The 21,740-nt window shown below is 39.7% G+C and overlaps 1 protein-coding gene across 3 annotated transcripts in view; it reads left to right on the forward strand.

Annotated features, from left to right (window-relative positions):
- CASD1 (CAS1 domain containing 1) overlaps positions 1-21,740 on the forward strand; it is a 57,048-nt gene extending 35,308 nt beyond the window's left edge. Inside the window, exons 11-18 of one of the 3 annotated variants that reach the window (XM_034760460.1) lie at positions 770-889; positions 4,829-4,985; positions 11,539-11,618; positions 14,082-14,183; positions 15,473-15,613; positions 16,187-16,264; positions 17,210-17,302; positions 19,250-21,740. In XM_034760460.1, coding sequence (XP_034616351.1) covers positions 770-889; positions 4,829-4,985; positions 11,539-11,618; positions 14,082-14,183; positions 15,473-15,613; positions 16,187-16,264; positions 17,210-17,302; positions 19,250-19,516 — 1,038 coding nt within the window. In that variant the 3' untranslated portion in view covers positions 19,517-21,740. The remainder of the gene's footprint in view (positions 1-769; positions 890-4,828; positions 4,986-11,538; positions 11,619-14,081; positions 14,184-15,472; positions 15,614-16,186; positions 16,265-17,209; positions 17,303-19,249) is intronic. The other 2 variants (XM_034760461.1, XM_034760462.1) reach the window with 2 other exon arrangements.

Here is a 21,740-nt window from a genome sequence, read left to right on the forward strand (position 1 = left end):
TTTGAATTGAATTATTTTTTTTTAAAAGTAATGTGATTTGGATTCAATGCTTTAAAGGAAAAATAAGCTTCTGGCTTTTACCGCCAAGATACAGAAGTTAAAATATCCAAGCATTTATTAGACTTGAGTATCATAAACAGTTCACATTATGCTCCTCGTTTAACCTTTAATTTTGAAAACACAATTTTTGTGAGGTCTCATTTATATCATTTCCTTCAATAACTAAAGATATCAATGGGGCTATATTGTTTTGTTTTTTTTGTCGTCTTTCCTTCCTCACCTCCTCCCCCCCCCCCCCCCCCTACATTCCGTCCCGTGAAGGGGAATCATTTTTCTCATTGTGGAAGACTGTATTAACTTAGTTGCAAAAACTTGCTGGAGACAGCTTTTTTGTGTTAGGAGTTGAAACTGTTAAAGGGCAAACTTTCAATAACACTTTTTTCCCCCTTTAATCCAGTTATAGACCCACAAGAAAGTAGAGCTGTTGATACAGTTGTAAGAAGTTTATTCAGATTTTACAATTTGAGAGAGGCTAGGTCAAAATAATTGCTGTACGTAGTAGTAAGTCATAACATTTCTTTCCTTTGTTACAGTTGGTTTACAATGACAGAAAGTTTTATGAAACAGAAACACAACAAGCCTAAAATACAGAAGAACTTTCTCCTCTTTGTCCCTGAACTTATTTACAATTAATAGTGTTTTAAAAAAAAGAGAGAGAGAGAGCGCTTCTGTGGCCCTCTGTAAAAGGGTAAATTATTTTTCTCAACAGTTTTTGCCTGTGTATATGCACGTTCGGGTTCTGGTTGCTGCATATCTGTTCCAAACAGGTTATGGGCATTTTTCATACTTTTGGATCAAAGGAGACTTTGGATTGTATAGAGTGTGTCAGGTAAGAATAAATCTTTCACTGATTTATATAAAAATATTCCCAAATTAGATCTCTCTCTGCTCGCTAAATTATCTGAGATTAAAATTATTTTGGTTGATACAGGTCTGTCTCATCTTACGCTTGGGTTACGTTCCGCAGTCAGCGCCTAAAGCGAAAATTGCATATAGTCAAAATTACATTGAGTGTAATGGCGGGCGGAATCGCCCGCACTACAGAAACAGTATTTAAATTGTTGTTTTTCTCTTTTTGTTTGTTTGTTTTTGTTTTTGCTGACCGTGTAAAGCTGAAATCGCACATGCTAAATGCGCCTAAGATGCGACAGACCTGTATTCATAACAAACTGATCATTGTCTCTATCTCTCTCTCATCTGGTCTATTTAATGTAGTCTGATCAATCTAGTCTATCTAATACAAACATAATAAAAAAATTTAGAGGGAAGGCAGGTAACCCATTAGAATGTGGCTGAGGTGAAAAATAATCATTCTTAATATTTTCATCAGAAATTGGGCACAATAAATAGAGGTGAACATAAACCAATGTAATATTATGAAAAGGCAAGACTGAAACAAACTATCTAAATTATCCATTTTGGATCTTTCTTTCCCCAACCCATCCCCCCATCTTGTCTGGTTAATGTGGAGATTCTATTTTACATACCACTAGAGCATTTTTCTGTTGGCTCTTATACAAATAGATAAATATTTGGTGAATCCAGGATGCTACCACTGGAAACAAAATCAAATTTTTCTCACTGTGAAGAGTGTGATGCTTCTTAGGGCAGCCAGGGCTGTGAGCCACCGTGTTGCCACCTCCCTCCAGCACGAGGAAGTCTTGCTTGTGCAAGCTGAGTGTTAGCTCCCTCACACGAACAGCCTGTCAGCCACTCAAGTACTCTCCTTTGGGCTATACTAGCCCTGCATTTGCCCTGCAGGCTGACAATAGATGTACCCCAGGCTCTGGATCCCTTCAGTGTGTCCCCTTATGGTATTCAGTCCCTGATCACTAGATACCCACAGAAATCCCAGATCCTCTGTTCCCAAAGGAAGAGTGTACCCCAGTTTAACAGTTTTACCTTAGACCAACACTCCTGTGACACATATATCACTTGAGTTTGATTATAGTAAACCAAAATAAGATTTATTTAAGAAATAAAATTCAAATAGAATGGTTGCATATAAAAAAAATGAAAACTAGGGCCTACACTCATTGTTAGATAGGAAAGTTCACTATTAAAGTTCAGTCTTTTGCAGCACTTGATAGCCCCAAGGAGCTAGGACCCAGTCTTTCATGAAGCTCCCTCGCTTTACCTCCTCAGTGAATGGATCCACCCTGAGATAAACCAAATAAGTTTTTTGTCTTTATTCACAGACAGGGCAATCCCCTCACTGTCATGTTGTTCCTTTTCATTTCCAAGTGGTTTCAATGTTTATAGTGAGTCTTGTATGGTTTTCCATTGACTTGTCTATGTTGGTTCAAAGTTACTCTGTTGACCAATACATTACATAATCAGCTAGCCAGGGAGGGTGATCACTCAGACATATTTCCTGCTGACTCATTTTCACTCCAAAACCAGAAGGGAATAATTTTTTATATATTTATATTATTTCTTAAATAATAACCCCCTGTGATGGGTTTCCCGGGGTGCAACTTGGAAATGGGGTACCACTGAGCCCTTGGCCTCTGTCTCACCAACCTGGGATCCCTATCACACTGTGATGCTGTGACAAGCTGCAAGCCCTCCAGGAACTGCATTTACACAGACATCCACAGGCAGGGACACACTCTGCTGAGTTACATGAACGCTTTTGCCAGCCACTCGTGAATCAACAATGGAGAGGCTCCAGCGAATTCCCCACAGCTCTCCAGACCCAGGACCCCAGAACTGTACTATCTTGCCTTGGTCAGAAGCCTGACCAGTGTAAGTTTATTACCTAGTCCACCCCTCCCTAAATGTGGAGAGGACATGTACCAGCTCTTGTTCCTGAGCAGATTTCCCGTGCATTTCAAGCAAAACCCACTGTTTTAGGGAAAATATAAAACAGATTTATTAACTACAGAAAGGTAGATTTTAAGTGATTGTAAGTAGTAAGCAATATAGATCAAAAGCTGGGATTCTCCTTTTCAGCCTGGGACCATCTCCCCAGATCAGACTTTGTTCTCCAGATATGTTTCCAGGTGTTGGGGGAGAGAGAGAGGCCAAATGATAATGTCACTTCCCCTCCTTTATAAGTTCCTCCAGCTTGCTGGAAAGATCTTGACATGAGTCAAAGGCCTGGTCCACACTAACCCCCACTTTGAACTAAGATACACAACTTCAGCTACGTGAATAACGTAGCTGAAGTCGAAGTACCTTAGTTTGAACTTACCGCGGGTCCAGATGCGGCAGGCAGGCTCCCCCGTCGACTCCGCGTACTCCTCTCGCAGAGCAGGAGTAGCAGCGTCGACGGCGAGCACTTCCGGGATCGAACCCAGAAGATCGATTGCTTATCGCCCGGACCCGGAGGTAAGTATAGACCTACCCAAACAGTCTCCATTGTTTACATGGTCTCTCTGAGAGGTCTCTAATGTATACAATTCCTGAGGTAGTCCTTGTGAATGTGTATTCCCCTTAATGGGCCATTATCAGTGTCTGGCTGCTCCATTGTTGTACCTGAAGGGCTGATTGTGTGTGTTCCCAACCTTACAACTTATTACAGTAACACACATAGTAAAACTTCATAACTTCCCATACAATTATAGCATGTACAATCTAACAGGATATTAATGTTCAACAGATCAAGACCTTTAAAATGATACATCATACGACATACTTTGTATAAAACATAATTATATCACCATGGTAAATATGGGGATGCCAAGGTGTTGCTTTGGGGTACCGAATGATACACACCCGTACACAGATCTCACAATGATTAATGAGTATTGGTACATTACAAGCTTGTAGTAAAGACCTCATATGCTACTCTATGGATAATTACCATGAAGGTGGAGTATTAGGTGTAGTGAGTTTGTGGGGTCTGAGACAGTTGTTTGTAAAGAACAGTGTGAAGCCTTTGCCAGTTGGCACCAATGGGCCTTTATGTCTTAAGGAGTTTTTCTTCCTCTGTGGATAAGAGCAATTGAATTCAGCATTCCAGCACATTGGATTGCCTGCTTCCAAGACTGCAGGTCTTGCTTTGGATGGCACAAACTACTGTCATCTCTGGTTTGAACTACAGCCATTTTCATTCAATTAAGTTCTAGAAGCTTTAAGCTGCTGTATGCATGTTGGACTCATGACCTCCCTCATCATTAGTAAAATAAAATAAGGTATTGGGTGTTTTAGTGGAGATCATTCATGCTCCCCTAAAAGATGGTGGAATGGCTGCTTCACTCAAATGAGTGCTTATTAGGCCCTGTCACAGCTTCAGAGTAATTGCATCTTTAACCTTCTCCCCTCCATGGTCTGGTACAGGAATGTCCATTCAGGTCTCACCCCTCTAGCTATCACCCCCTGCCAGGTCTTCTACCAGATCTATTCATTATTCTCTTTTCAAAATGAAAGGGTATCTCAAAGTCCGCTCTTATTCATAACAATCAGTTGTTCCAATACAAGGATGACTGGAGAAAACATTGTGTTGTAGGGTTTTTTTGCCCAGTTAAGGTGAGGGAGTACACTATACATTTTTAAAATATGTGACTGGCTTACCCTGTTGGTATCAAATGGTATCTTGGTTCAAACAACAAACTACAACCCTTCAGTTGTACTTCTTTGCTAAAGTTCAAACTGCTTATTGAGACAGCCATTCAAATTTCAAGAAAGGTAATATTGTAGGTGTTTAAATTGATATGCATAATATTTATATAATTTTTATAGTGTTAAAGAAAAAACCCAGTTTGATGGTAATCCTAAATGGAAAAAACTCTTCTCTCTTCCTTCTCATCCCAACCGTCTACAGGTTTTATTTCGTCTCAATTTCCTGGTTGTGGTGTTATGTATAGTGATGGATCGACCTTACCAATTTTACTACTTTGTTCCACTAGTCACTGTCTGGTTTATGATCATCTATGCTACATTAGCTGTATGGCCTCAGATAGTCCAGAAGAAAGCAAATGGTAAAATAAATTTTGTTTCTTTCCTTTTACTGTAAAGGTGTTTACATGATAATGTACACAATTACAATCATACACAAAACTTGATAGCTAGTGTGTTTGTCTTTATTTGGATATGTGAATAATGTAGAAGTAAATTCTGTAAATATGTTAAACCACTGTCCACCAAACTTGTAGAGAGAGTTTTCACTTGCTGTAGTTCTCAACAGACCACAATCAAGTGTTTGTTGAACTGTATCCTTGCTTAAATTTGTTGGAATATGAATTTATATTTCTGAGGTTTTGAAAATTATGTTTGGTGAGCACTGCAAGAAACAAACAATTGCTGAATGCAAGCTAAAAACCTCACATTAACTTGCTCCTAGATTGCTATACCTGTATTCATTGAACTCAGAGTTTTAATGTTATCTATGGCTTTCCCTTTTATTTACAAAAGCTCACTTTTTAAAAAGTAGAATGAAATTCAGAACTATATATTCCCAACCATTCTTCATTGTGGAACTTTGAGAGGGAATGGCATAGTGTTACCTTACAAACTAAAGTTAGTGTTCTAGAAAAATACTTTGTCCACAGAAAACGGACAGCATGAGCATCAGTATTGCAAACTTCCCCTAGTCTGTGCTGCCAATGTACCTCAACCCTCTTCTTGAGGGACCAATTTTGTTCTCTCTTACCTAGTAGGGGTCTCCTTGCTGCTACAGTGTCTGACCCCTTTGCTGAGATTGTCAAGATGGTGCTAAATGCATTATTTCTTGTAATGTGGATGCTTGTTCTTTAGAAAGTTGAAGTGAGACCACCAGCTTGTTTCACATACTATAGCGCAGTGAACATCTGTCATGTGGTAACTGTTTTTTGAGATCATTTACCTCACCTAGATTAGAACCAGTGACCTGGAGAGTAAAGACTCTATATACTATCACAACATAGATCCCCGTCCCTTCTTCTTCGAGTAGTGTCACTATGGTGTCGCTCCATTGTAGATGTATGTGCATCCCTCACTTCTGACTGGAGATCTTTGGTAGCAGTGTTCGTTCAGCATGTACATGCGCTCTCTCCTCCTCATGCGTTGCCTTGCGGCTAATTAGCTCTGCATGGGCGAACCACCCTCAGTTCCTTCTCAACCATCCCTGGCTAGAGACAGAGCAATTAGGAGTCCGTTCACAGATACTTTACTCTTTAGAAATTCATTCTTGGCTAGTTTGTGTTTTTGTAACCTCACTTTTGTCAATAAAACTATGTAGGGTAGATGTAGACAAGGCCAAAGAGGTTGGCAGATACCTTACAGATATTTCTCAAGGAGATAAAAGACGCTCACCATAAGTTGCTGGATATTTTACATTCCTCCTCCTCCTCCTCCTCCTCCAGAATAATGCTCCCCATCAACAAGGCACTTTTGGACCCAGCTAAGCTTATATGGCAGACTCCAGCATCGGCCACACCAATATGCAAATTGGATGATAAAAAATATATTATGTACCTCCCAGTGTTATCTGGGGTCTTTAGAACTTTTACCTGGGGCAACTTAATTTATTCTTAACACTGCCTAAAATAAAATAATTAATAGGAACACAGCAATTTTGTTTGATAAGATTTATGCAAGTAAACGTGCTTTCTTTAAAACAGCAGTTTATTAGATATCACTCACTCACTCACTCATGCCCGTCACCCAGACAGGCTGCAAGTTTAAACAGCAGAAAGAAAGAGAGAGAGAAAGCAGACAGGCTGCAAGTTTAAACAGCAGAGAGACAATTATACAGAACACAGTAAAATCTTATCTATGATTTAACTTAACCAAGACTACACAAATTAGCAAGTAACAAAACACAGTGCAACAATTCTTTAAGCCTAATTTACAGAGTACAATGCAAGCAATTTCCTAAACCTAACTTAACCACAGCTATGAAAAATGAAATTACAACTTATCTAGACTAAAAGCTAAATCTAACCTAATGGGTGCACCTTCTACTAGGGGTAGTTCCAGAGGGTGTGTGCCCAGGATACAGCTCCAAGGGGGGGTGGGGGATTAACTAGTGGTGGCTGCAGCAGTGGGGTGGCTGCAAGCTGGCAGCCCAGGATACATTCCAGGAAGGCACAGGCTTATTTCTAGCAGCAAAGGCACTGCGGAGCAAGAAACAGATCACAGATACAGACCAAGGAGTTAGCTTGGGTCTGCCTGCTGGGGGAAAGAAAGCCAGCAGGTAAAACAAGGGGTGTGTGCAAGAGGTTTTTCCTTACCAATCCCCACAGCAGCAGAAGGAACAGCAGTTTCAACATCAGAGGACACAGAGAGGACTCGATTCGCTTACAATAATCAGGAGATCTCCAGGCACAGATTCGTTGCTCGTGGGAGGGGAGTTTAAAAACGGGGGTACGCTCAAAAACAAACGAGAGAGGGGAGAGGGCCTCCCAAAGACCCCTAGCTGATCAGACCAGGTGGCAAAGCAAGGACCTTCTCCGGGGTTCTGATCAGAAAATGTCTGGTTTTATAGGCAAACTCAGGCAGTTTCCCGCCAGTAACTCTGATTGGTTCCCCTTAATCCAGGGGAGGAGAGAAGGCAGGGAAACTGCAGGTAGGCACAGGACATGTCTGGGCAAGTTCTGAGCCACAGGTATGACTCATATGCTTAGCTATGTGGCCACTTTAGGTCTTACATACCTGGGCAGAGCAGCCTACACCGAGCCGGGTCCGAACAAAGAAGCTAGACAAAGGAGCGAAAAGCCCCCCTCTCTGAGCAGAGCAATGGCTCCAGTCAGTCTGCACAAGCCATTTCCATGAACAGGGCCAGGCTGTGACTTTGGTTAGTTCCATGGCCGGGGGGCGGCCACACAGCACAAACAGAACAGCAGGGGGACAGCTGTAACAGATACTCTTGTGGGCTCCCAGAGTATTGTCCAAGATCCTTTCTGTAGTGGCGGCTCACCTACATACCCAGGAGATCATGATCTACCCATACTTGGACAACTGCCTCCTGAGGGCCCACTTCTTTGAAGAAGTTCTACGTGCCACCCATGGAACTATGGATGTATTCACAAACCTGGGCCTGCAAATCAACACCCAAACATTGACCTTAACTCCGGTACAATGCCTGCAGTTTATGGGAGCCGACCTTGACTCACTGCAAGTGAGAGCGCTCTTTCCTCAACACAGATTTCACAGCCTGTCCATGCTTATAGAGACAGTTCAAGCCAGCCTTCAGAGTTCTGCCAGACATTGCTTCCTGCTTCTGGGACACATAGCCGCCAGTATGTTCATAATATCTCATGTCAGACTACACATGAGGTATCTGCAGACATGGTTCAGCTCGGTTTACAGGCCACACAGAGACAGGTTAGATGCCTTCCAGGGTCAAACACTTACTGGATTGGTGGAAAGATGCAGGAAATGTTTGCCTGGGGGTCTTGTTCATTCAGCCTCTCCTCCCCTCCCCTGACATCAGTTCTCAGTATGGACACATCCCTCATGGGTTGAGGTGCACACCTCAACAACCTCAGAACTCAGGGCAAGTGGTCGCCCATAGAGATGACTCTCCACATCAACCTCTTCAAACTCAGGGTGGTCAGGAATGCTTTCTCCCACTGATCAGAAGTACACACATGAAGGTCATGACCAATAACATTGCAGGCATGTACTACATAAATCATCAGGGAGGTGCCAGATCATCCTCTCTCTGCACAGAAGCACTAAAGTTATGGAACTGGTGCATTTGCCACAATGTTCTAATCAACAGCCTACCTATTGGGAGTGTAGAACACAACAGCGGACAGTCTCAATTGCATGTTCTCATTCAATCACGAGTGGGAACTGAACCCAGCAGTACTTCACAGCATATTCAGTCAATGGGGGACACCATCAATACACTTGTTCGCTCCTTACCTGAACAGGAAATGCCCACACTGCTGCTTCAGGACTGGTCTCGGACAGCACTCATTAGGGGCCATTTTCCTTCTTCCATGGGATGAGGGTCTTCTTTATGCTTTTCCCCTGTTCCCGCTGATGGTGAAGGTTGAAAATAAAAAGAGAAAAAGCAAACGTTCTACTGATTATTCTCATCTGGCCAGGACAGACGTGGTATTTGTACCTGTCACAACTGGTGATGCGTCCACCCATCTCTCTTCAACCCACTACTTACTTCCTCTCACAGAACAAAGGAGACACTCTCCTGCAGATACTCCGGTTCAAGGCTTGGCTCTTTCTTGGTTCCAACGCATAGAGAGCACCTGCTCTGAGGAGGTACAGAAAGTGTTACTACACAGTCGGTAATCGGCTACCCATCATACTTACCTGCAGAAGTTGTCCAGATTTCAGGTTTGCTGTGGTTCCAGGCAAATTATCCTGACATGCTACTCTCCCTGTGGTGTTAGATTACATACTGGCTCTTAAGAAAACAAGGCTATCCCTCAGTTTGCTCAAGGTACACCTGGCAGCCATAGTGACTTTCCATCCACAAGAGTTTTCTCACACCCAACTACAAAGAGATTCCTCAAGGGCATAACGAACCTTTTTCTCCAGCCCAGATGCCGCACTCCAACATGGGACCTAAATCTAGTTTTAAAGAGCCTTGAACCTATGGCCACTTGTTCACTTACACACCTGTCAATGAAGACCGCATTTCTCGTGGCCATCACGTCAGGTAGGAGAACAGGGGAAATAGCTGCTCTTATGACGCACCCCCCTTTACAGAATTCTTTCACAACAAGATTATTCTCAGATCGCACTCAAAGGTTATTCCTCATTTTTTTTCATGTGAACCAATTAATCTCCCAACCTCTTATCCTAAGCCTCACTGTTATAACAGAGAGGCCATAGTCCACATGCTAGATGTTAGGAGAGTTCTGGCCTTCTACCTGGACAGGATGAAGACTTTTAGGAAATCTTCCAAGCTCTTCCTTTCCATTGCGGAAAGGCCTAAAGGCACAGCAATATCACCCCAAAGGCTCTCTAAGTGAGTCTCGAACTATATTAAGCTCTGCTATCATGTTCGCAACATAGTGTCTCCATCTGGAATTCTCTCACACAACATGAGGTCCGTTTCTTCCTCTGTTGCTTTCTTCAAGAATGTCCCTATCTCAGAAATCTGCAGAGCAGCCACCTGGGCGTCTGTACATACCTTCGCAGAATACTGTATGATTATTGGAGACTCTGCTTCTGATGCTAGGTTCAGCGCAGCAATATTATCCCTAACAGACTCAACTTCAAAGCCCGAACCTCCCATTAGGGATACTGCTCAGGAGTCACCTACAGTGGAGCACCCTAGGGACACTACTTGAAGAAGAAGTAGTTACTCACCTTGTGCAGTAACGATGGTTCTTCAAGATGTGCCCCACTTTTGGTGCTCCGGAACCCACCCTCCTTTCCTCTATTTCGGAGTTCTTGATAGGGACTCTGCGGTAGAGAAGGAACTGAGGGTGGTTGGCCTGCGCAGCATTAATTAGCCTCGAAGTAGAGCACGAGGAGAGAGAGCACGTGCAGGCCAAACGGACACTGTTACCAAAGATTTCTGATCAGAAATGCAGGGATGCCCATATACCTATAGTGGAGCACCCATAGGGGGACACATCTCGAAGAACCATAGTTACTGCACAAGGTGAGTAACTTCTTCCCTGATGTATTAATGGTGTAATATTCCAATTGTGTAGATTGCATTTTTGATAGTGAAGCACTTTAAACGTGTATCTGGAATACATACTGCAGAACTGGTAATTGGCCTGTCCTTTGACACGATGTCCAGAATATTTACTGTTAATTTTAAAGCGCTGACAACCAGCTTACGAGGTTATATGCAACACCCTGATACTTCTCTTACAACAGCTCCTCCTTCCTCATGTGCACTGTGCAACAGAAGTCCCACTGTGGACCTCACAGCACTACTTCCTGAAAGCTCCTTTCACTGACCACTTTCCTTCAGCTCTGTGCCTGTTGCCCGCTTCCAATCTTTGAAGCAGGAGTGAGAGCCATTCTCCGCTGCACAGCTGAGTTGTGGGATCAAAACAGTGTCTACCAGCAGCGTGGGGGAGCTGTTCCTTTTGGCTAGCCTTGGCAAGAGACAGCTCCTCAACTGACCAGTTCAGCTTATGAGGAGCAAAATTAAATGTGCCTCATAGTACCTCGCTCCTGACTCACAGTTTAAATATACACTCATTTTATGTAACTTAAAAAAATCTTACAGATTTTTCATGTGTAACTGAAATTAAAAATTCCCATGCTGAGTGTCTGGCAAAACTGAGTCTTTAAAGCTGTGTTTGCCTTTGTAGGGTTAAATTGTGCCTTTTGATATGTGCACATCAGTCTCATTCAAGCCAGAAGGGGTTGTACTTGTGCAACTGAGGATAGAATAATGTGTGAATTTATGATTGTGAATGTTTGTGGTGTGGATTTTACTTTATATGAAAGAAAGCAAAATCACCAAATTAAAATGTTTGGATAATGGCAAATTGTGACTGGCTCATATCTGGACAATACACATATTAAATTATAAAGAATATCTGTGTGACACAGCTACTGACTTCTTATTAAATGTATCATCAGATACTCATTAATTTTTCAATTCTCCCACAGGGAACTGCTTCTGGCACTTTGGCTTACTGCTGAAACTAATTTCCTTACTTATGTGTATATATTTTCTAGCAAATTCTCAGGTTTGTAAATTATATTTATTGTATCCTTAGAGAATTAATAGTAGCCTGTGTGTTCAGTTTGGAAAGCCACTCTGAATAGAACATTATGACCAGTTTTCTGTTACTATATAGGGGAATATGGGGGGGGGGGGAATTGAATATTTAAATGCCTCCTTTTCATATCTGATTTTATCTGGGAGGCTGGAATTTTCAGTATCCTACATTTTGTTTGTTTCTTACAACACTTTTAAAATGCACTGTTCTTTCCTACAATGTTATGTAAATTGAGAGATCGGCTTTATATTTATCTTTCAGGGCCTGTCTGGCTAATTTATTGGGGGTGGGGGGAAGGTTGTGCTGTTAGCGCTTATGGCCAGTATAGTTGCAGAGCAAGCTGCATTCTCTTTTCTCATGCATCTCAGCAAAATTGTCAGCTAAATCCTGAGGGCAGGAATGTTGTCAGTTATGAGCGATGTACAAATCAAAGAACAGTTTGACTTTCAGATGCGGGGTTGAGCTGTAGTACCAGGAGTTAGAAAGATTCCATTTTTCTTCACTACATTTCCTATGATTGAAAATAGAGAAAAATCTAAATTTAAAAAGACAGATCTCACTTTGCCATAGAAACCAAGCAAATGTGGCACAGAAGTCATTGGAAAATTGACACCAACGTATATAACTTCTGTTAGGATTTTTCCCCAGCCCCCTTGATCCTACCTGGAGGGCCTAATTTTGGCTGCCATTTGTCTATTGAAAACTTTGGAAACCGGAAGGTCGGCATTCTTTGGAGGAGTCAGTTTCTCATGGGTGAAATTCATGCCTACACAGATTTCCAGGACAAGGTTTATGTACCACTTAAGATCTATTGTTGAAGATTTAAGTGGCACATGAGTAGTGCATAGGCTTTGTGTAGATCTTCTGTATCATTGTGAATTTCATGCCAAGTGCATGACTTACCACGTACTATATCATGTACAGGGTACAGAATGAAGGGCAGAATTTGCCCCTTACTAAGTAAACAAAAACAAACACCAACTCGCATTAGTATCAGTACTGAAGTTTTCTGTAAAGCTTTCATTTACGTCTCCCAACACATAAATTATTGTCTCCATTTAAGCCCACAGTGCAAAATCGAGTAGTGAGAGGAAAGATGGTAGATGCTTTTATCAATGGGAAATTAGAGGGAAATGTCAGATGGCCTTTCAGGGCACTTCTATCATGGTGCATAGAGAATAACATCTATCTGCAGAAATACTCAAATTATTATTTATTTGTATTAACAGAGCACCTAAGTCATGGACCAGGATCCCACTGAGCTAGGTTCTATGGAAACACAGAAAAAAATTAGTCTCTTCTCCAAAGAGCTTGCAATGTAACACAATATGTCATACTACGGACACATTTATAGTAGGGCTCAATAACGTTGGAATAATGTTAAAACTCCAACTCTTCAGAATGATTGAAAAGATTATTCACTGGTAAAGCTGATTGAAAAATGTGGGGAAAATGTTTAACACATTTTTTAGTTGAAACTTGGAATTTTCAGAAAACTTCAACTACCCTTGAAGTTGATCAGAAAAATAAAACAAATTCAGGAATAGTTTCAGGTAATTCTGTTCCTTTTCAACCACTTCTAGTCATTAGTAAAGATTTTAATCTCCTGGAGGAATGGTAGACTGGCTGCCTTCTTCCCTACAATTGGAGGAACACTTTCTGTGAGCTAATTCATGGAGGGGTATGAACAATGATCTCTAAGAAGGAGACCATGAATTCATTCCATCTGGCTGCTGAGAACCGCACTGACTACAGATAGGGAGGGAGGATTAGGAAATACTGTACAGTATATCATGATACAGTCAGAGGCCCACAGAATAACAAGGTGTGTGGTTCCAATTTGTGTTTAAGGGAGAGGGGGTCAGGCAGTAACTTGGGGATATTGTCTAGTGAGTATTAGATGTGTATATCTAACACTTTTATTAAAATAGGTTCATTCAATTAGATAATTTGAAACAAACACCACATTTTTACTTCTTCCATATCTGAGAATATGCAGTGTTTAAATTAAATGTAGGGAATGGGAAGCATGCTGCAGCATAACTGTACATCTGTAGTGTTTTGCCGTTCAAAAATTTATCTGCACTCATTTCAGGGTTGTTGTGTTTTTTTAAGGAAGGAATTTGTTTCAGGCTCTGGCCTGTACCTGGTAGAACATGACACAGGCAGTGTAGACAAATGTCCTAGCTACTTTAAAATTAATTGATGTGAAAATTGAACTATTAAACCAACATTAACTGACATAAGTATTATGGGCCTTATCTTGAGAGGGCAGTGTGAGCACAAGTCCTGTTGACTTTATTTTTAGGTGAGGCCAATTAAACTGATTTAGTACTGGTACAATGGTATTAAAATATAATGAAATGAATTAAATTTATTAAATGGGGTTGAAATCAATGTTAACATTCTTGACATGTTTGTATTTTGCAGGGTGTATTTGAGAAGATTTTTTCTCTTTGGCCATTGTCCACATGTTTTGAGCTGAATGGAAATGTCTATGAATGGTGGTTTAGGTGGAAGTTAGACCGCTATGTATGTAATCCTTTCATAAATTAATTGTGGTCTTGTGTTTTAAGAAGTATTCCTGAACATATTTTAACTTTTAGAATCTACTTTTCCCTCTTCCCATGGAAAAAATAAATTTGAAGTTCCAGGCAATGGTTTGTTGTAGGGCCAGGAAGCATCCACTTTTACTTCAAGTATTTGTCAAAGCCATGCAGAAAAGATGGAAGCTGACTTGTTTATATCCTGAGCCTATAAAGTGTCCATAATCAGAGCTCTGCGTATTCTATCTTGTCCCAGACTTAAATTTAGCTGGGAGACAACTGACTTCTTTGGTTGGCACTTCAAGGCTAAATTCTGCAGGAAATTGAAATTGTAAATGGTAAATCTTTTTTAAAAACCCAAAGGAACCTCCAAAGAAACTTTAATTATATAAACAACATAATTTATAAATTAATGACATTTCCATGGGGTCAAGTATCAGAGGGGTAGCCGTGTTAGTCTGGATCTGTAAAAAGTAAGAGAGTCCTGTGGCACCTTATGGACTAACAAATGTTTTGGAGCATAAGCTTTCGTGGGTGAATACCCACTTCATCAGACTTTGTTGCCATTTCCATGGGAGTGTTCCTTTTGAATATTCTGTGCTGCTAAAATCAGAAGGTCTTGATATAGAATTTATTTCCCCTTTTATGTAGAGATGCTATTTTTATCTTATTGCTTATAAATACATTTTAAATACTGTGTTTTAAAATAGCTTTTCGAAAGGGCATTCTTCTTCCCCCACAGTGTGGTGTGCTGGCAGAGAGAGAAATTTCTGCCTGTTCTCTCCTGTATTTTGTTTGGGTAGTGGGAGGATGTGAGACCAGAGCGTATTTTTCCTCTGACCTCTTTCGGAAGGCATTGTCTTGCCTGCTGTGGTTGGGGGCAGCAGTCTTCAAATTCTTCTTTCCACTCCACAGAGTGGGTGGTCTGGGACCAATCAATGGCACACCTTCTCCCCCTGCTGCCAATTTTAATAATAACTGCCTAAATTTTTTGTATGCCCCAGGGAGAGCTGTGTACTTAACAAAATTCCAAATCTCACAAGTGTTGCAGTTTGTGAAGCATACATTGCATTCTGGGGAGGTGCTAAAGTGCCAGAACACCAAAAAATGTAAAACAGACGGCGGCGTTGGCGTTCTGAACCATAGCCTGATGTTAATGGAGGAGTCTGGAGTAACATTCTAGACCAAATATCTTAACAACCCTGTTACCTTGGTGTTTTTACCTGTGTTTATTAAATGCCACGAGTGAGTAGTTACCCTGTTTTTCTTTTGCAGGTAGTCTTTCATGGAATGATGTTCGCTTTTATTTATCTGGTGTTACAAAAACGTCAAGTACTTTCGGAAGGGAAAGGAGAGCCTCTCTTCTCCAACAAAATTTCAAATGTTTTACTATTTATTTCTGTAGTTTGCTTTTTGGTAAGTCCACAATATGAATTGAAAATTTGTAAATTTAAAACAGTCATCCTGAGGATGGTCAGCTTTCTGGAGAAGTTCCAGTGTAGCAGTGAGTGGACATTTCATAAGAGATGGTCTTGGGTTGCAGAAGTTTATTTCAGCTATATTTTATAAAGAGCTATTACCCATCTTAAACTTTCACTGGATTCTTTTTTTTTTTTTTTAGTCTATTGTAGATTTAAATATTACAGCTTCTCCAGTTGATTATCTTGGATGATCTTAGTAAGAATAGAGTGGTAGATGACTTGTATAAACACTCGAGAAATGACCTGATGTCTAAGTGTGATTAACAAAATTGTCAGCAGTGAGTTTTTTTGTATTTTCAAATACAAATGATTATTGCATTCATCAGCTGCAAAACCGTGTTTAAGAAATGCATAACTAACTAGAAAGTGTAAAGAATCTCCTCCTCCCTCCCCACACCACACTGCTGCTGTTTTAACATATTTTAAAATGTTTTATCCTGTTGTAACATTTTAAAATCTCTTAAGCACAGTCATCAAACAGACTGATATGTATATTTATATCTTGTAGACCTACTCTATCTGGGCTAGTAGCTGTAAAAACAAAACTGAGTGCAATGAACTGCATCCTTCTGTTTCTGTGGTGCAGGTAATTATGCTCCTTTTCCTTAGTGACAGAATCTATATTCTATTAAAAAAAATAATATAGTCTGTCTCTGATGTCTTAGTACTTAACATCAGTTGATGAACATTATTTTCATGAATGAATGTGAAAAAGGGCTTGTTGCATTGCTGGTTATTTTTCTTTGACCTGTGTAATATAAAGTTTAAAATTTAGCATTTTATTTACATATTGTGAAACCAAATTTTCATTCTATTCTGTGTATAAATGTAAGAGTATAGCTATAGCAGTATGTGTGTACAATTTATATACATACTGATATAATACATATAGGAATATGTATTTTAATTTTTATATATAAAGATATCTATATATTTATATTACACAAGGGCATATTTGTGTATGTATGTGTGTATATGTACGCACTACATGTATATCCTTGTGTAAAATAAGGATAGATATCTTTATAAATTAAAATACACATTCATGGCCGTACACCGTACCTGAATACTAATTCATATACAGTAAAATCTCAGAGTTACAAACTGACCAGTCAACCCCACACTTCATTTGGAACCAGAAGTATGCAATCAGGTAGCAGCAGAGACGAAAAAATATATATATATAGTACAGTACTGTGTTAAATGTAAACTACTAAAAAGGGGGGGGGCAGCATTTTTCTTCTGCATAGTAAAGTTTCAAAGCTGTATTAAGTCAGTGTTCAGTTCTAAACTTTTGAAAGAACAGTCATAACATTTTGTTCAGAGTTCAAACAACCTCCATTCCTGAGGTGTTCATACTCTGAGGTTCTACTGCATATAGTGTAGCTCTGACCCTGCAAACATTTGTGCACATGCTTATATTACGTATATACTGTATGTATTTTTAAAGTTTTTAATATGTACATATATAGCAAAAATATCTGATTACATTAATTTTCCTACTTAGTTATAATGCTTAATTTCTTTTTAGATTTTAGCTTTCATCCTCATCAGGAACATTCCTGGATATGCCCGTTCTGTATACAGTTCATTTTTTGCCTGGTTTGGCAGAATTTCTTTAGAGGTAAGTAGAGTGATCACAAATGCAATAATAGGGTGTTTCATTTTAGGAATCTATAAATGGTGGGTTTATAATGTACACTGTAGTGTAACGGAATACATAGTAAAAACATATTAAAGCAAATGAACCAAAAATATCCAACTGTGGCTGTTTATATTCTTCATTGAGAGAGACGAGATGGATGAGGTACTATCTCTTAGTGGATTGGCTTCTATTGGTGGAAGAGACAAATTTTTGAGCTTCACAGAGCTCTTCTTCAGGTCTGGCAAAGGTAACCAGAGTATCACAGCTAAATACTGGGGACACATTGTTAAGTGTAAGGATTTAACATGTTGCAAGAAACCACTTACAATGAATTGGGCAGTCAATACCTCTTCAGTCATAGGTCAGTGGAGGGTTGTAGGTTACAAATTGTTGTAATGAGCCATAAACCAGTGTCTCTGAGACTGATTTTTCGGGCTGGTCTACACTGGCACTTTACAGCGCTGCAACTTTCTCGCTCCAGGGTGTGAAAAACCACCTCCCTGAGCACTGCAAGTTTCAGCACTGTAACATGCCAGTGTAGACAGTGCACCAGCACTAGGAGAAACGCCCCTCGTGGAGTGGTTTTTTTTAGAGCCCTGGGAGAGCTCTCTCTCTCAGCGCTATGCCACGACTCGTGGCAGCACTTTAACGTTGCCAGTGAAGACGTGTCCTTAATGTCTATCAGAGTTACGAATTTAAGTTCCCAGCAATTTGTAACCTACTAACCATCCTGTGTCCTATGACTGCAGAGGTGTTAATTGCCTACTTCATTTTGAGTGGTTTCTTACATCATGTTTTAACCCCTTATGCTTAATAATCTGTCCCACCTTATATTTAGTTGATACTCATAAGAATGTAAGAATGGCCTTACCGGGTCAGACCAATGGTCCAACTAGCCCACTATCCTGTCTTCCGACAGTGGCCAGTGCCAGATGCTTCAGAGGGAATGAACAGAACAGGGCAATTATTGAGTGATCTGTTGCCCACTCCCAGCATCTGGCAGTCAGAGGCTTAGGAATATCCAAAGCATGTGATTACATCCCTGATTATCTTGGCTAATACCCATCCCTGGACCTATCCTCCATGGACTTATCTAATCCTTTTTTTTTAGCTCAGTTATACTTTTGGCCTTCACAGCATTCTTTGGCAACAAGTTCTACAGGTTGACTGTAAGAAGTACTTCATAGGTTTTAAATCTGCTGCCAATTAATTTCATTGGATGACCCCTGGTTCTTGTGTTATGTGAAGGGGTAAAACTTATTTATTCACTTTCTCCAAACCATTCATGATTTTATAGCCCTCTATAATATCTTCCCTTAGTTATCTCTTTTCTAAAATGAACAGTCCCAGTCTTCTTAATCTCTCCTCATATGGAAGCTGTTTCATACCCTTAATCATTTTTGTTGCCCTTCTCTGTAGTTTTTTCCAGCCAGAACTGCATGCAGTATTCAAGGTGTGGGTGTTCCAGGGATTTATATAGTGGCATTGTGATATTGCTTATCTTACTTTCTATCTCTTTCTTAATGGTACCTAACATTTGGTTAGCTTTTTTATGGCCATTGCACATTGAGCAGATGTTTTCAGAGAACTATCCACAGTGACTCAAGATCTCTTTGTTGAGTGGTAATAGCTAATTTAGATTCCATCATTTTGTATGTACAGTTGGGATGATGTTTTCCAGTGTGCAGTACTTTGCATTTATCAACACTGAATTTCATCTGCCATTGTCTTGCCCGATCACTCAGTTTTGTGAGATTGCTTTGTAGCTTTTCGCAGTCTGCTTTGGCCATACCTATCTTAAGAAAACTTTGCCACCTCACTGTTTACCCCTTTAACAGGAGTAAGCCCTGTATCAGCTAATGTAGTAGTAATGATTATACTCTTATTGATATTTAAATTTGTAAACTGAATCTCTTTTCCTTCTAGCTGTTCATCTGCCAATACCACATCTGGCTAGCAGCAGATACAAAGGGGATCTTGGTGCTCATTCCTGGAAATCCAATGCTCAACATAATTGTCAGCACTTTTATATTTGTGTGTGTGGCACATGAAATTTCTCAGATCACTAATGATCTAGCACAGATGGTTGTTCCTAAAGATAATGCGACTCTGCTTAGAAGGCTGCTGTGTATAGCTGGGTTTTTTTCTGGACTCCTCTTTTTGGCAGCAATTCAAGATCAATCAAGGCATTAACTTCAAGAAGTCCTTAAAACTTACTTCAGGCTTACTTTGTGTCTGCCTGACGAAAAATATTTAACTGGAGATACAAAAAACGTGTACAGTGCTCAGCAGAAGCAGAAGGACATCTAAATGAAGTCTATTGAATGTGTATATAATGGAAATGTACATATTTTGTGTGGAAATATCCTTCTCAAAGGAACCTGAGAGACAAGAATGCACTGTACAGAATTGCATGTGAAAAACAAGTCTTTTTTTCTACTGGATATATATTTCTGTTTACATATCTGTTTAAATGTAACATGAAGAAGAGAAATGGGTGGCTTGGCAGCATAATTTGGAGATTACTGAATTAACTTTACCTTGATACACCTAACTTGCGGATATTTACTAGCATACTACAGTATACAAGAGACACGCTTTAATTGTTCTCCTCAAGAAACTTTTTGTAACAACAGAGCAGACCTGATGTATGATCTTTAGCTACTGGTCATTTTTTGCTAATTTCAAAATGAAGTTATCTTACTGGTAATCAGGGTCATTTTTCTAAACTAAGTGTTAACTCATTGTTTAGAGATCAATGTTTTGGGTGTAGCTAGTATGTAGTATATGAAACCCTTTATGCATTGAACAAAAGCCCCTCAATTTAAAGTGATTCCATGTAACATTCTAGCCAGGTTTACACAGTACTTCATAGATGTTTTGTATTTTTCTTTCCCCCCTGAAGACAGTTTTCAAAAAATATTTTTCAGTTCTGGAAATGTGGGATTTGTTAAGAATGCATAAGTAATTTTATTTTAAATTTTCTACAAGTATGTTTGGTTTTTCATCAGCATTTTCCAATTATTGCTCTTTCAAACTCTCTGTAGTTCACAATATTAATACAGCCCCACTGATAAAACAATGATAAGCAATATTTCAGCTGAATATTGAAAAGTTGGGGAAATTCCCACCCTTTTCCAGTCATACATCTACTGTGTTCAGATATTACAGAGAAGGGCATAGCAGGGGCACAACAACCTCAGAACCCCCAGATCGTGTGTGACTTGAAGATATGGAAAGCAAGCCTGCATGGGAAAAATTGGTTGACTAGCAGTCTGGCCAGCTGTAGACAATGGGTCCCTTTTTAAAATAACAATGAAATAAGGTTGAGGTTCTTGTTCAGAAGAGCCAATTCTTCCATTCCTATTTAGCAGTATCTTTCCTTTGTTGCTGTGATTCAAACTCAGAATCAAAGGCTTTTTCTTTATCATGTAACCTTCTTTTGCATACAGCATAGAACTGAAAGAAATACCACTTCAGATTAGAACTGATGGGTTGTAATTTTAAATTCTGCAAATTCAGTGAACTACGGTGATACTTTGTTCTGTTGAACCATAATAGTCTTCACAGTTTTTTGTGAGTTTGGCTTACGTAATGCTTGGAGGTTCATGTGCATCCTCGTTCTGTCCTCCTTTTGGTGGCTACTGTTTAGCATTCAAAGAATGAATACGACATTGTTTTCTCAGCATATGTGCAATTATATGTAATGATAAACTATATGAATCTTAATTTATACAGTAAGTGGTCTGATATTTATGTATTTTCTGATGTTATCTCAGTTGAACTGTGGAGTCCGAACTTGCAAAGCCACCTGTGTCTGTAGGAAAAGTTTCCTGCAAAATTTTGTTCCAATAAAGAAAACAATTTCTGTAAGAATGATGGAGCCAGTAATGAGAGGAAGATAGCAAGATAATACAGGTTTCAAGAATAAACTCTTAGTGCATTAATTCAACAACCTTGGGTATGTCAACTAGTTTTATTAACAAGCTTGAGGAAAGATACTCGACATTTTCTCAGTTATGTTTTCTTTTGGACGTTATTTCCAATGTTTGGAAAGTCATCCTTAGCCACTGATCAGTACATCTGATTTATTGAAAGACATGGTATAGCTGAGCACTGTAGAGATAGTTGCTATGGACAGGATGTACAACCTACATCTATGCCATAGTTAGAAGTAAGAAAGTGAGTTTGGGGGGGAATTTTTTGGTTTTCTTCTTCACAAACTAAGTATTGTAGATATCATTGTTATTTATCTGTTGTACAGATTTGGTTAAAGATTATTTTTAATGTTTGAAATAGTGCACTTGTTTGCTATTACTGTATGTGGGAGAAATATATTTTCTTTTAAGGTTGTGAAAATATGAAGTAATTTAAACATTAAATAAATGTGCTGTGGATGCTTATTTTTGTTCTCGAA

The sequence above is a fragment of the Trachemys scripta genome, chromosome 2, assembly GCF_013100865.1.
Source record: "Trachemys scripta elegans isolate TJP31775 chromosome 2, CAS_Tse_1.0, whole genome shotgun sequence".
Lineage (NCBI taxonomy): Eukaryota > Metazoa > Chordata > Testudines > Emydidae > Trachemys > Trachemys scripta.